Source organism: Chiloscyllium plagiosum, chromosome 4 (genome assembly GCF_004010195.1).
Source record: "Chiloscyllium plagiosum isolate BGI_BamShark_2017 chromosome 4, ASM401019v2, whole genome shotgun sequence".
Lineage (NCBI taxonomy): Eukaryota > Metazoa > Chordata > Chondrichthyes > Orectolobiformes > Hemiscylliidae > Chiloscyllium > Chiloscyllium plagiosum.
In genome coordinates this window covers 110,687,208-110,700,878 of record NC_057713.1, presented here as the reverse complement: position 1 = coordinate 110,700,878, position 13,671 = coordinate 110,687,208, and the positions used below count along the sequence as shown (strand labels likewise).

General features: G+C 41.7%; 1 protein-coding gene across 8 annotated transcripts in view; it reads right to left on the bottom strand.

The window, feature by feature from the left end:
• amph (amphiphysin) overlaps positions 1 to 13,671 on the bottom strand; it is a 223,667-nt gene that overhangs the window by 124,539 nt on the left and 85,457 nt on the right. For all 8 annotated transcript variants that reach the window (XM_043688941.1, XM_043688942.1, XM_043688936.1 and 5 more), the window contains exons 2-3: positions 12,678 to 12,758; positions 1,807 to 1,861 (exon numbers count right to left, since the gene is read on the bottom strand). In XM_043688941.1, the coding sequence (XP_043544876.1) occupies positions 1,807 to 1,861; positions 12,678 to 12,758 (136 nt within the window). The remainder of the gene's footprint in view (positions 1 to 1,806; positions 1,862 to 12,677; positions 12,759 to 13,671) is intronic.

The following is a 13,671-nucleotide window of genomic DNA, read 5'->3' as shown; positions in this document are numbered from 1 at the left end:
CAGGGAGGAGGGTGGAGTGGATAGGTGGAAAAGAAGATAGGCAGGTAGGACAAGTCATGGGGATGGTGCTGAGCTGGAAGTTTGGAACTAGGGTGAGGTGGGGGAAGGGGAAATGAGGAAACTGTTGAAGTCCACATTGATGCCTTGTGGGGATCAAGGGGCAAAAAGAGAGTGGAGGAAAGTATAATAACTATCATTGGAGAAAAAAGTACTAGAGAACGTAATAGGGCTAAAGGACAACAAGCTCTCTGCACCTGATGGGTTGTATCCTAAGATATTAAAAGAAATAGCTACAGTTATTCATACAAATGTTCATGTGATATATTGGCTTGGATGAGAGAAGTGAACATGTTATTGCCAAGTTTGCAGATGATAAATTATTGGGAAGGCAAGTTCTGAGGTTGACACAAAGAGTCTGGAAAGGAAGATAGGTGAAATAAATGAGGAAGTAACTAGGCATATGGAATATAAGGTAGGACAATATGAGTTATCTACTTTGGCACGCCAAATAGTGGAGCTGAATATGATCTAAATGTCGAAAGACTGCAGAATAAATGGATTTGGCAGTCCTTATGCATAAATTCCAACAATCAAGAATTTAAGTTTAGCAGGTATTAGGGCATGATATCTAAAAATAAGGAAGTCTCATTAAAAAATTTTACAAAGCATTGGATAGGCCACATCCAGAATACTGTGAATAATCTTGATTCTCCCTCTCTAAGGAAAGGTATACTGGTATTGGAGGAAATCCTGAGAAGGTTCACTCGGCTGATCCTCGGCATGAAGGGATTTTGTAATGTGGACAGGTTGAGTAGATTGGGCCTGAATTCACTGGTGTTTAGAAGAATGAGGGGGAGCTTAAGTGCTCAGACATGATTTTTCAAGAGCTTTCTTCCCTTGGTGGGACAGTCTAGGATCAAATGATGCAATCTCTGAGTAAGGGGATCACCCATTTAAGACAGAGATGAGGAGGAACTTCTTCTCTCAGAGGATAATGAACATGCGGAATTTCTTTTAACCACAGTGGAATGGTGGGGCTGGGTTATTTAAAAGATGGCACAGAAGAAAATGTATCACGGCACGGTGGCACAATGGTTAGCATTGCTGCCTCATAGCACCAGGGACCCAGGTTCAATTCCAGCCTCAGGCGACTGTCTGCGTGGAGTTTGCACATTCTCTCCCGGTGCTCTGGATTCCTCCCACAATCCAAAGAGGTGCAGGTTAGGTGAATTGACCATGCTAAATTGCCCATAGTGTTAGGTGCATTAGTCAGGCAGAAAATGGGTCTGGGTGGGTTACTCTTCAGAGGGTGGTTTGGACTGAAGGGCCTGTTTCCACACTGTAGGGAATCTAAGTCGGATTTGATTCCCTGGCAACGGCAACGGCAACAGCAACTTAAGTTCTTCCAAAATATTACGCAAATTCATTTTCTTCCCAAACCCTGGAAATCAAAAGATGAATTTAACAAGTTTTGACACCCTATTGTAGCCTCCATTCTTTTTGCACACTTAATGTGAAGAATAGACAGTGAGACCTGCAGACTTTATAAGCAACCCCACAGGGAGCCAAACAAGGTGGTATCATGCAAAGTTATACTGTGGTGGTATTGATTCTCCAAACCATCATTCAGCTAGTCAAACTTCCCACTGAGATTGCAGGAGCCTGATAAAACAGTAAAATGATGGGCTCAATAGAATTGTGAAGGTTTTAGCAGCTTTGAAACGTTAGGATTGGCTGAATAATTACGTGTCAAATTTCATGTCCATCACACAAATCTTAAAAGAGATTTCAAAATTGTATTACAACCTTTCACTGCAGTGAGATAGCCCCGTAGTTCCCTCTGTAATCTACTGCCTTCTGCCTGAAAAAAAAGAATAAAAATATCTCCAGCTATTGAATAAGACTTGGAAAGCATGTCAATGTATTATGATAACATGCACAGTTCATTCTTGAAGCAAAATGTGACTGAATAATTAACCAAATTTATTGGTTGCCTCATAGCCTCGAGCCTTGAAAAGTTATCAACTAGTGATCTTTTGCAAAATGAACACATAATAACTTATCTCCTGAGACATTAATTAAATTACAGTTCCAGAAATTTGTTTCAGACACAATCTCATACAAAATATTGGAAGTTCTAAACTTAAGTTAAAATGCAAAGAAGCTCTCAGACAAACACTGCAACCTAAAAAGGTTCATGCTATTCAACATGGTTTTTAATTAGACACTTAAAATGAATACATTTCTGAACCATTCATATAGATCCAGCTGTCCCAGTGTAGTTCAGTTATTGTCCATGTTGTTGAAGTGAAGTCTTCACCCCCTTTTGTTCTTGCACTTCATTCCTACCCAACTCAACTTCTGCTCCAGCCTGGTCAAACATCAAGACCAGGACTTTTTGGAAGTCATAAGACTCCGCAGACATTCCAGAATGGAACCATTTTAAGAAGTTCCACCCCATTTTCACTGGAAGAGAAAAGGGAGCAGGATGTGGTTCAACATTTGAGGGAAGCCTGAAGACAGATCAGTAGTGACTTCAAACAGATCCCATTTTCAGCAAGGGTTGTAACTCATATTGTGGGAGTTACAAATGTTTAGATTAAAAGTAAATGCTGTTGAAGAGCAGATTACATTTGCGAAATTAAATTGTGAAATTATTTAAATACTCAACCTAGATACAGATGAATGATGGTGGGATGAGGAATCAAGTGAATGACATCATGGGGTGGTGGGTGGAAATGAAAGGATGTGGACCTTATTGAGCTCCCCACTTCCTGATTCCGGGTTTTAGCCACACTGAATGAGCGTCGCCTGAGAGGAGCTTACAATGAAGCAGGCTGGAATTATCTTGTTGCGCTCTCTAGTTTGTGAAGTCGCCACCTCCTAGCATTTTAATACAGACAGAACAAGGTCCTTAAGTGGACATTAATTGTGTGCACTTAGAGCAAATTGGTAGGACAAGAAGTGGCCATCTGTGGGCTTTTCTGCCAGAGCATTAATTGGTTTGGCTGTGGGATGGTGACCGCTCTACCCAAATAAGTGCCAAGTACCCACTAAACTCAGCATTGAGAATGGCACTAGTCTCTACCTGGGAGAACAAGAAGCGATCATGGTGTATAGAAAAGTGTCAAACTTTCCAATTTCTCACTCCCAATGTGCAGTCACTGTTAATTTGGGTTCACCTGGACATTACACTTTCAATGCAACATTTTGCACTAATGTTTGCAATAATCTCATGCTGCATGTGCTCAATCTTCCAATGTACACTCCCAGCAGACAAGGCTTTTTAAAGGATGATCAGGTGCTCCATGTTATTTTTGGCACCACACCCTGGTTGGTTATGTATGGAACAAAGGCATTTATCTTGCAGCAAGTATCCTCACTGAAAGAGGATTTGAGAATGCGCTGTCAGTCATTCCCAAGAGCCCCATCAAACTGCTCCAATGTCAAAGAGTTTTCACTGAATTTGTCTACACTGCTTTTAATTTAAAACAAGAAGCAGATAATTGATTAATGAGCACATGACCAATCAAGATACAGTCAGATAAACAAATATCATCAAAGTACTCCAATCATATTGAAGGGCAACTCTCTGGTCACCTCATTGCTATAGTCAATCCAGGAAGAATAAACCTCTCTCTACATAATGAGCAGATGGTTGTAATGGCCTACCTGCAGAGTCTGAAACTCCAAGCACACTGTTGCTATAAAGGGCCATCTAGTTACAGTGGGGCTATTAATCTATGTTGGAGCAGGTACTCATTCATTTTCATTCTGAGTCCAACCTTTCATGTCTTTCTGAGTTGAGCAACATTTCCTCATCCAATTCTGACATCTATGGTATAAATGAGCATGCCCTTCTTGTTGTCCTTTTCACAAAAAAAAGGATTAATCAGTTTCCATTAATATTGCGAACAGCTCCCTTTGTTAATATTGAAGATTTCCTACAGGGTGTAATTAAGAGAGAAGTTCTCAGTGTTTCGGACCAGCAGTTGGTTCAGGACTATCTACGATCATGGGCCAGATTGACAGACGTGTCTCCTTAGCCTTGAATGTTCCTGCTGATGTTGATGATGACCCCAAGCCCACATAACACGAGACAGGAGGAGCTAGGTGACTGACTTTGCCTGATGTTACTGAAACATTTACAAATATCTCAGCCAAACAATCTGGAGATAGCAAGCTAATCTTGTTCAGGCAAGAACAACCTTTTCTGTCTCTAGCCTTTCATGTGTCATTGGGAATGCTGGCATTTGTTGCTCATCCCTGCCTTTAAACATTTCAATGCTCGGCCATTTCAGAGAGTCAATCACATTGCTGTATGTCTGGACTTACAAACCACACACAAACTGACAGCCTGGAAGTCAGTGCTGAAAGCAGTAAGTGTGCATTAAGAAAACAATGTCAAGTATAAAGACAAAACAAAGATCTGTGATGCAGGAGATCTGATACAAAAACTGTAAGAGCTGTAGAAATCTGGCAGGTCTGATGAAAGGTCACTGGACTCGAAGTATTAATTTTGTTTTTCTCTCCACAGACGCTGCCAAACCTGGTCAGTATTTCCGCACTTCCTGTTCTGTTGAAGTATTAAAAGTCTGGCAGCTTTCAACTAAGCACCAAAGTGAGCGAGTGCTATTAAGCAAGCTAAGAATCATAAGATGCAAGTGTCCACGTGAGCAGAAAGCCCCCTGTGTCGGTGCATGTGTGTCCCTGTGCACAAAAAAACCTGGTTGAATATGCAAGTCATAGCTGTCCTTGAGCTTTAAAGGAAATTTCTACGTGAGGTACGTTTGCATCATATTAAAATCCCAATCCACCTCATTTATAGGCCACTTCTTATTCCCTTCTCCTCCACTGGGAAACTACACAGGCCAAATTCCCGATGGGTCATTCAGAGCAGGTATCTTGTGGCTGCAGCTCACCGAATTCTTGTCCGAGAGTAGCCAGTATGATGTGATGAGGCTGGTGGTTTGCTGATGCTGCATGAATGAAGGCTCAAGAAGGATGGTGACCATGGAGCATTCAGATTTGCTGTTCTGAAGACAATTGCATCACAGACAGGACAAGACTTCAGTGAGCTGCAGCACCAGGTACCTGCTCTGAATTACACAGTGGGAATTTCTGCTGAGTAGTTTCCCAGTGGAAGAGAGAAGAATTAGAAATGCCATATAAATGAGGTGGATTAGAATTTTGATAAGATGCAAATACATGGAAATAAGGTAATCGCCACTCAATGGTAAGATTCTGAAGTCTGCACTTATACATGCAATAGAAGTGTTCTATATTCCCAATATATTCTGAATTTAAAGCTATTCTTTTGTTGATTCAATGGTTTAGCATGAAACTAATTCAAAATATAATAGCAATTGAGTGGATCTTCTAACTGTAAAGACACTGACAGTCTCAAACTTTCAAGGTGTGAAATCTACAAATCTAAACGACTTTGAAATTATAACAAGCTGCAAGTATCTAAAGGTAATAAACAACCAGACCTTGAATCTTTCCAACCTGTTCCAATTTTGATTTCACCTGAGAAACAAACTCTTGGAAATTGACTACAAGAAGGCTTGCAGCTTAATAAGAATCTGCAGCTTTACAAGAACTTCAATTAAAGTATCATAGAGTCAGACAGGTTTGCAGCATGGAAATAGGCCCTTCAATTCAACATGTCTACGCCATCTAGTTTTTACAATTAAACTAGTCCCATTTGCCTGCATTTGGTCCATATCCCTCCATGCTCTTCCCATCCATGTACCTGTCCAAATGTTTCTTAAATGACAAAATTATTCTCACCTCCACCACTACCTCTGGCAGCCCATTCCAGACACTCACTACCCTCTGTGTGAAAAAATTGCCCTTCTGGACATTTTTGTATCTTTCCCCACTACCTTAAAACTATGACATCCTGTTTTAGACTCCCCTATATGGGGAGAAGCTATTAGATATCTATCTTATCCTCTCATGATTTTATAGATCTCTATAAGGTCACCCTTCAGTCTCCTACATGCCAGGGAAAATAGTCCCAGCCTGTCCAACCTCTCCTTATAACTCAAACCTTCCAGCCCAGGTTGCCCAATAAATCTTTTCTGCACCCTTTCCAGTTTATCATCTCATCAATTGAACTGTAGACCTGTCATGAAAGACAATGTATAAAATGATAGATTGTCATTATGTTATTTTACCTTTATCTATACCTAATTTTTGTAAGTGATTTACTTCATGTAAAACAAGTATTTGAGATATTGCTTTTTAATGTGTGGTAATAAATAACTTCTGTTTCTTTTAATGCACTAAAAATCTTGTTGCTGGAATTAATTAATTGGGACAATCAATCTGAGGGTAATGAAACACATAATCCTTCCAGCCAAACACAACTGATTACAGGCATTAATGAGAAAGACCCAATTTCCGTCCGTAACAGAGAGAATGATTGCAGCTGACCCAGTCATATGTGTATTTAAGGGGCCAACTTGATCAAATTGCAATCCAGGAGTACATACCTGCTAAACAGCAGAAGTCACGTACTGTAGACAGAGCTAGGCAATCTCATAACCAAATCCTGGACCTATCTAGTCAGGAATTGTGCTGGACAATTAATCAACTAACTGGAAAATGAGACTTCACCACTGTCCCCATCATCAACAATGGTGAATCTATAAGAAACAGCAACAGGAGTAGGCTGTTCAGCCCTTCAAGCCTGCTCCAACATTCAATAGGGTCATGGCTGATCTGACAATCCTCAAATGCAAAATAAGAACTGAATGAACTAAATCAGAAACAAAAACAGAAATTGCTCAGCAGATCTGGCAGCATCTGTGGACAGAAATCACAATTCTGAGGAAGGGTCACTCAACCTGAAATGTTAACCCTGATTCCTCACAAGGGATGCTGCCAGACCTGCTGAGCTCTTCCAGCAATATCTGTCTTTATTCCTAAAATACACTTTCTTGCCCTTTCACCATAATCCTTGATTTCCCCGACTGATCAAGAATCCACGTATATCAGCCTTAAATATGCCCAAGGACACTGCTCCCATAGCTTGCTTTGGCAACGCTCCAAAGACTCACAACCCTCTGAGAGAAGAAATGCCTCCTTATCTCAAATGTAAGTTGCTGCTCCATTGTTCTGAGACTTTGCCCTCTGATCTTGGATTCTCCCATGAGGGGAAACCTCCTCTCAGCATTTATCCTATCAAGCCCCTTAAGAATCCAATGTTTCAATGTCACATTATTGCAAAAGTCAAGATAGCTGAATTAGTTGCAATTATTTTCAGGCATAACTTCTATCATCTCCAACTTTCAGTCAAAATGATTCACTTTAAAAGGCATCAAGAAACCCACTTGAAACAGTAAAGCCTATGAATAATGACTACATCCTGGCTGTAATACTGAAGCCCTGTGCCTAGGAATGACTGATAACCCAACACTGTGGAAAACTGCCCAATGTTTGTCCTATCCACAATAAGCGGGACAAATCCAATCCTGACAATTATAGTTGATGGAGGATGGCACTTGATAATCAGCAGGAGATTTCCTTTCCTGTATTTAGCCTGAGGCCATGAGATTTCATGGGGCATGGAATCAATGTGGAGGATTCTCAGGGCAACTACTCCCCAACTACTGTGCTGCCAACTCTGTTGGATCTGTCCTGCGAATGGGATAGGATATATCCTGAGTGTGTGGGACATTATCTTTAAAGTAGGACTCTGAGAGTATGACTATGTCAGTCTATTGCTTGATTAGTCTGTGAAACACCTCCCCTAATTTTAGCACCAACCGCCCAGATGTTAGAAAGGAGGATTTCGCAAGGTCAACAGGGCTATTTTTGCTGTTGTCTTTTCTGGTGCCTTGGTCAATGTTAGGTGCTCCATCAGTTTCATGTCTTTGTTGAGATTTTGTGGCGATCGATACAACTGAGAAGGTTTGTAGATTAGATTCCCTACAGTGTGGAAATAGGCCCTTCGGCCCAACCAGTCCACACTGACCTGCTGAAGAGTAACCCACCCAGGCCCATTATTCTATATTTACCCCTGACTAATACACCTAACACTACAGGCAATTTAGCATGGCCAATTCACCTAACCTGCACTTCTTTGGACTGTGGGAGGAAACCGGAGCACCTGGAAGAAACCCACGCAGACACGGGGAGAATGTGCAAACTCCACGCAGGCAGTTGTCAGAGGCAGGAATTGAACCCGGGTCCCTGGCACTGTGAGGCAGCAGTGCTAACTACTGAGCCACCGTGCCGCTCCATTTCAGGCTGTTCGGCCATTTCAGACAGCAGTTGAGAATCACTCCTCGGATGCTGCCTGAACTGCTGTGCTCTTCCAGCACCACTAATCCAAAATCTGGTTTCCAGCATCTGCAGTCATTGTTTTTACCTAGTTGAGAATCAATCACATTACTGTAGGTGATTGAGTCACATGTAGGCCAGACCAGGTAAGGATGGCAGATTTCCTTCCCATTAGTGAGCCAGATGGGAGTTTCCAATGACAATGTTTTCATTATCATCAGTATATTCTTAATTCCAGATATATATTATTGAATTCAAATTCCACCATCTGCTAAGGCAGGATTCAAACGTGGGTCCCTAAAGCATGAGCTGAGTTTCTGGATTGATAGCCCAGCAATGATACAGTTAGGTCCTCACCTTCCCAAGAATCTAGAAGCTATAGGAAAATTGAAATTAATGGGATCAAAGTGAAGGTTCTTCACAGTCTGGAGACATGCCAACAGGAGCTCCTCAAGTCATTATCCTAAGTCCAGACATCCTCAGTCACTTTCAATCACTTTGCATTATCACATCAACTATTTGCCGATCATTGCAGTATTCAGTTCTATTCACAATTCTACAAAAAAATGAACAGTCCTTCTACACATGCAATAAGATCAGGTCAGTAATCAGGATCCAGCTTCTAAATTGCCAAGTAATATTTGTGCCACACAAATGGGGCAGGAGTGAAGCACTGAAGGCGTTGATCACAGATTACTGAAGTTGGGAATTTGGTGTAAGTGGAAATTTTTGGAGTTCTTGCTGAAATTTAGTTTAACAATTTTATTTCGCTTTAAAAAGAAACTGCAAGCTTGTTAAACTGTCTAGTTATAGATTGTCAGTGACAGTTAATTGTCAATCAGCTGATAGTTGCTGTTTGAGTACGTGTTAATTATTGTAAGAGGAAGCTGAATTAGACTGTAATTTGAGTGTGAGATGTAAGGACTCTGCATAAGTAAACAAGGTTTGTTACTGCATGGGGAGGGAGCACAGGTGCACAGAGTGCTAGTGGAAGTGAGTGTATAATAATGGAGTGGGGACCGTGATGTGTAGAACTTCAAAAAGACGTTGATAAGTTGGTGGAGTGAAACGATAGATGGCAGATGAATTTCATAGAAACATAGACAGCAGGAATAGGCCATTCGGCCCTTCAAGTCTGCACCACCATTCAGCATGATCATGGCTGATCATGCAATCTCAGTATCCCCTTCCCACTTTCTCTCCATACTCATTAGCTGCAAGGGCCATGTTCAGCTCCCTCTTGATTATATCCTAATGAACTGGCCCCAACAGCGTCCTGAGTGAAGAAATTCTTCCTCTTCTCGGTCCTGCATGGCTTACCACTTATTCATAAGCCTGGTCCCTCCTGCACTCCCCCAACATCAAGAACATTCTTTCCACTTCTGACTTGTCCAGTCCCAACAGGATTTTACATGTTCTAGGAGATCCCACATGCAACCCCCCACCCCCATTCTTCTAAATTCCATGGAATACAAGCCCAGTAGATCCCGTCTTTCCTCCTATGTCAGCCCAGCCATCCCGGGAATCAGTCTGGTGAACCTTCGCTGAATTCCGTCAATAGCAGTAATGTCCTTCCTTTGACTAGGAGACTAAAACTGCACATAATACTCAAGGTGTGGCCTCACCAAGGCCCTGTATTACTGCAGCAAGACATCCTTACTCCAATACTCAAATCCTTTCTCTATGAAGGTCAGCATGCCATTAGCTTTCTTCTCTGCCTGCTGTACCCACATGCCAAAATTCAAGTCTCGGTGTACCTCACCCTTTCTTAAACTACCACCATTCAGACAATAATCTGCCTTCCTGCTTTTGCGACCAAAGTAGATAACCTCACATTTATCCAAATCAAACTGTATTTGCCAAGTATTTGCCCACTCAGCCAGTCTGTCCAAGTCACCCTGCAGCCTCTTACCATGCTCCTCACAGTACACACTGCCACCCAGCTTTGTGTTGTCTGCAAATTTGAAGATATTGCATTTAATTCCTTCATCCACATCAATAATGTATATTGCGAACAGCTGGAGTCCCAGCACTGAACCCTGCAGTACCCCACTGGGCACTGCCTGCCACTCTGGAAAGGACCTGTTTATTCCAACTCTCTGCTTCCTGTCTGCCAACCAGTCCTCTATCCATGTCAATACATTACCTCTGATAACATGGGCTTTACTTTTGTTTATTATTGCTTTCATTGTGGTGAAGTGAGGGGTGATACATTTTAATAGAAGGAATACAGACAGACAAAATAAAACACAAGGTATTAATCTAAAGAGTGAGCAGGCGCAGACAGATTTGAGTGTAAATGTGCATAAGACATTAAAGATGACAGAACAGATGAACATCAGTAAATGAAACAAATATAACCCAGGATTTATTAATAAGGGCTTAGAGTGTAAAAGCAAGGAAGTTATACTGAGTTTATATAGGACACTGGTTGGATCTGAGCTGAAGTACTATATATAATACTGAGCAGCACACTTCCAGAAAGATGTGAATGGAGTGGAGAGTGTGCAGAACAGGTTTATGAGAATAGTCCCAGAGATGAGAAACTTCACTGATGACAATCGTTTGGAAAAGTTGGGACAGATTTTCTTATTGAGAACAAGGCTACGATGAGGTTTGACGGGAATGTTCAAAATTATGAGGCATGTGGAAAGAATAAATAGGGAAAAATTATTACCAAGTCATAAAAGGATCCAGAATGAGGAGGCACAGACTTAAAGTATTTTTTTATAAAGCAAATGCAATGTGAGGTAAAAGCTTTCCCTCACAGTAAACAGTTAGGCTCTGCAATCTGCTGTCTGGATGTGTGATGGAGACAGCTCAATTCAGGCATTTAATGATTATCTGAATAGAAACAATATGCAGGATATAGTTAAAAGGCAGGAGAATGCCACTAAGTCACAATTTGGAAAGCCAGCACAGAATAGGATGGGCTGAATAGCCTCCTTTTGCACCATAAAAATTTCATCATTCAAGGATGGCCCAGCTATGCAATTAGGGAGGTAGTGGGCATAGAAGAAAGACTGGGATAACAATATCGATGGGGGATTCTATACTGAGGGGAATAGATAGGGTTAGGGTTAGGCTGTTTGTGCAGCTGCAGCTGTAGTTTCAGGATGGTAGGTTGCCTCCCTGCTGCTAGGGTCCAGAATGTAAATGAACAGCTGGAGAACATTCTGAGAGGGCAGGCTGAACAACCAAAGATTGTGTGACACATCAGTGTATAGTGTGATAGCTGATGATCTGTGATTATCACACTGCGATGTTATATTAGCTTCCGGAACATAAATATGAGGCCAGCATCACTTAGTACGGAAGAATTCAAAGAATTTTCATTTCTTCACCTGGTATCTTCATATGTAGATACAGAGAACAATAGGCTGGGCAGTTATAAATGTTTTTGGTGAAAATTTAAACTGATTTGAGGGGGGATGAGAATCACGCTGTAGCTTTAGCAAGGAGGGACAAGGTGCACACAGTACTGGGACAGACTTGAAAACACCATAAGAAACATTGAGGCATTATGTGGGGTCAAACTAAGAGAAAATGCAGTAAGCTGTACAGGAATATGATGTTATGGTGCTAATGCAAACCTGAAAAGGGCAGGACTGGTGTCTAAATGTTTTCTGTTATGAGGTGTTCAGCAAAGATAGCAAACAAATAAAAGAAGGAGGATTGCCAACATTGATTAAGGAGAGAGACGGTGTGTGAAAGGGTCAAGGACAGAATCTCGTTAGTTTGAGTTAAGAAACAATTGAGATACCATTGCACTACTGGATGCATCCTGGAATATCAAGTATTGGAAAAAGATCTAAAGAAGCTCTTGTTTGGGGAAACTAAAGAGAGGTGTAAGGATTACAGTGTAGTGAAAGAAGTGAATAATAATAAAGTAAAAGGCTCAGAGGGGCAAAGATTTCTTCAGAGTGTTCAGGAAAAACTTATTGATTGGTGATTATCCAATGCTTTGAGACAGGAGGCCCCATTAGATTTAGGGAAATGTTATGACAAATGCACCATAGCCAACATGTAAGGAATAGGGATCATAATATCATCAAGTTGTAGATTGGCTACAGAAAGCGAAAGGTGCAATCTATTACCAAAACAATTAATTGGAGAAAGCCCTTTATGGAAGGAAATCTGTCTTTAGCAGGTCTGTGACTCCAGACTCACAAAATATGGCTGATGCTAACTGCCCTCTGTACCGGCCAGATAGGATACTCAGTTCAAGATGTGCAACAAACAGCGATCCTGCCAGCATCAGACAGAAGGATAAAACAAACCAAAAGATACTACCCTCAAATGTAATTAATTGGTTCAAATACACTCGAGGGAGTCCTGTGGATTTAAGAGTGTCCTGCATGAGTACCGAATCCATTGTTGCTTACCTCCTGCTTTTTGAAATTTTGCACAAATCCTTCAAATTGTTCATCTCTCGTTTCATCTGCTTTACCAAGCTTTTGAAGTACCTGGGAATTGAAAAACAGAAAATAATCGTGGTTACATACAAGAATGCAAGACTTGGGAGCAGGAAGAAACAGTGTGGTGTGCTGAACATGCTCTCCTATTTAATATGATCATGCCTGATCTTGAATTTCAATTTCATCTTCCTGCCCATTCCCAATATGCTTTGATTCCTTAAGAGACTCAAAAGCCTGTCTCTTTATCAGTTACTGCTGACCCTATAAAGTAAAGATTTCTGCTTGCTTTGGGATAATGGACATTCTGACAGAATGCCAATACATTGTAAATCCATGATATATATTCATTTTCCATCATTTTGTCCCTACAATGCCAGTGTAAGAATATACGAGGCAAAAACAATGACTGCAGATGCTGGAAAACAGATTCTGGATTAGTGGTGCTGGAAGAGCACAGCAGTTCAGGCAGCATCCAAGGGGCTTCGAAATCGACGTTTCGGGCAAAAGCCCTTCATCAGGAATAAAGGCAGAGAGCCTGGACCGTGGAGAGATAAGCTAGAGGAGGGTGGGAGTGGGGAGAAAGTAGCATAGAGTACAATGGGTGAGTGGGGGAGGGGATGAAGGTGATAGGTCAAGGAGGAGAGGGTGGAGTGGATAGGTGGAAAAGGAGATAGGCAGGTAGGACAAGACCGGACAAGTCATGGGGACAGTGCTGGCTCCCCACCCCTTTCCGCCTTCCGCAAATTCGTTCCCTCCGTGACTACCTGGTCAGGTCCACGCCCAATCAATGTGGACTTCAACAGTTTCCTCATTTCCCCTTCCCCCACCTCACCCTAGTTCTAAACTTGCAGCTCAGCACTGTCCCCATGACTTGTCCGGTCTTGTCCTACCTGCCTATCTCCTTTTCCACCTATCCACTCCACCCTCTCCTCCTTGACCTATCACCTTCATCCCCTCCCCC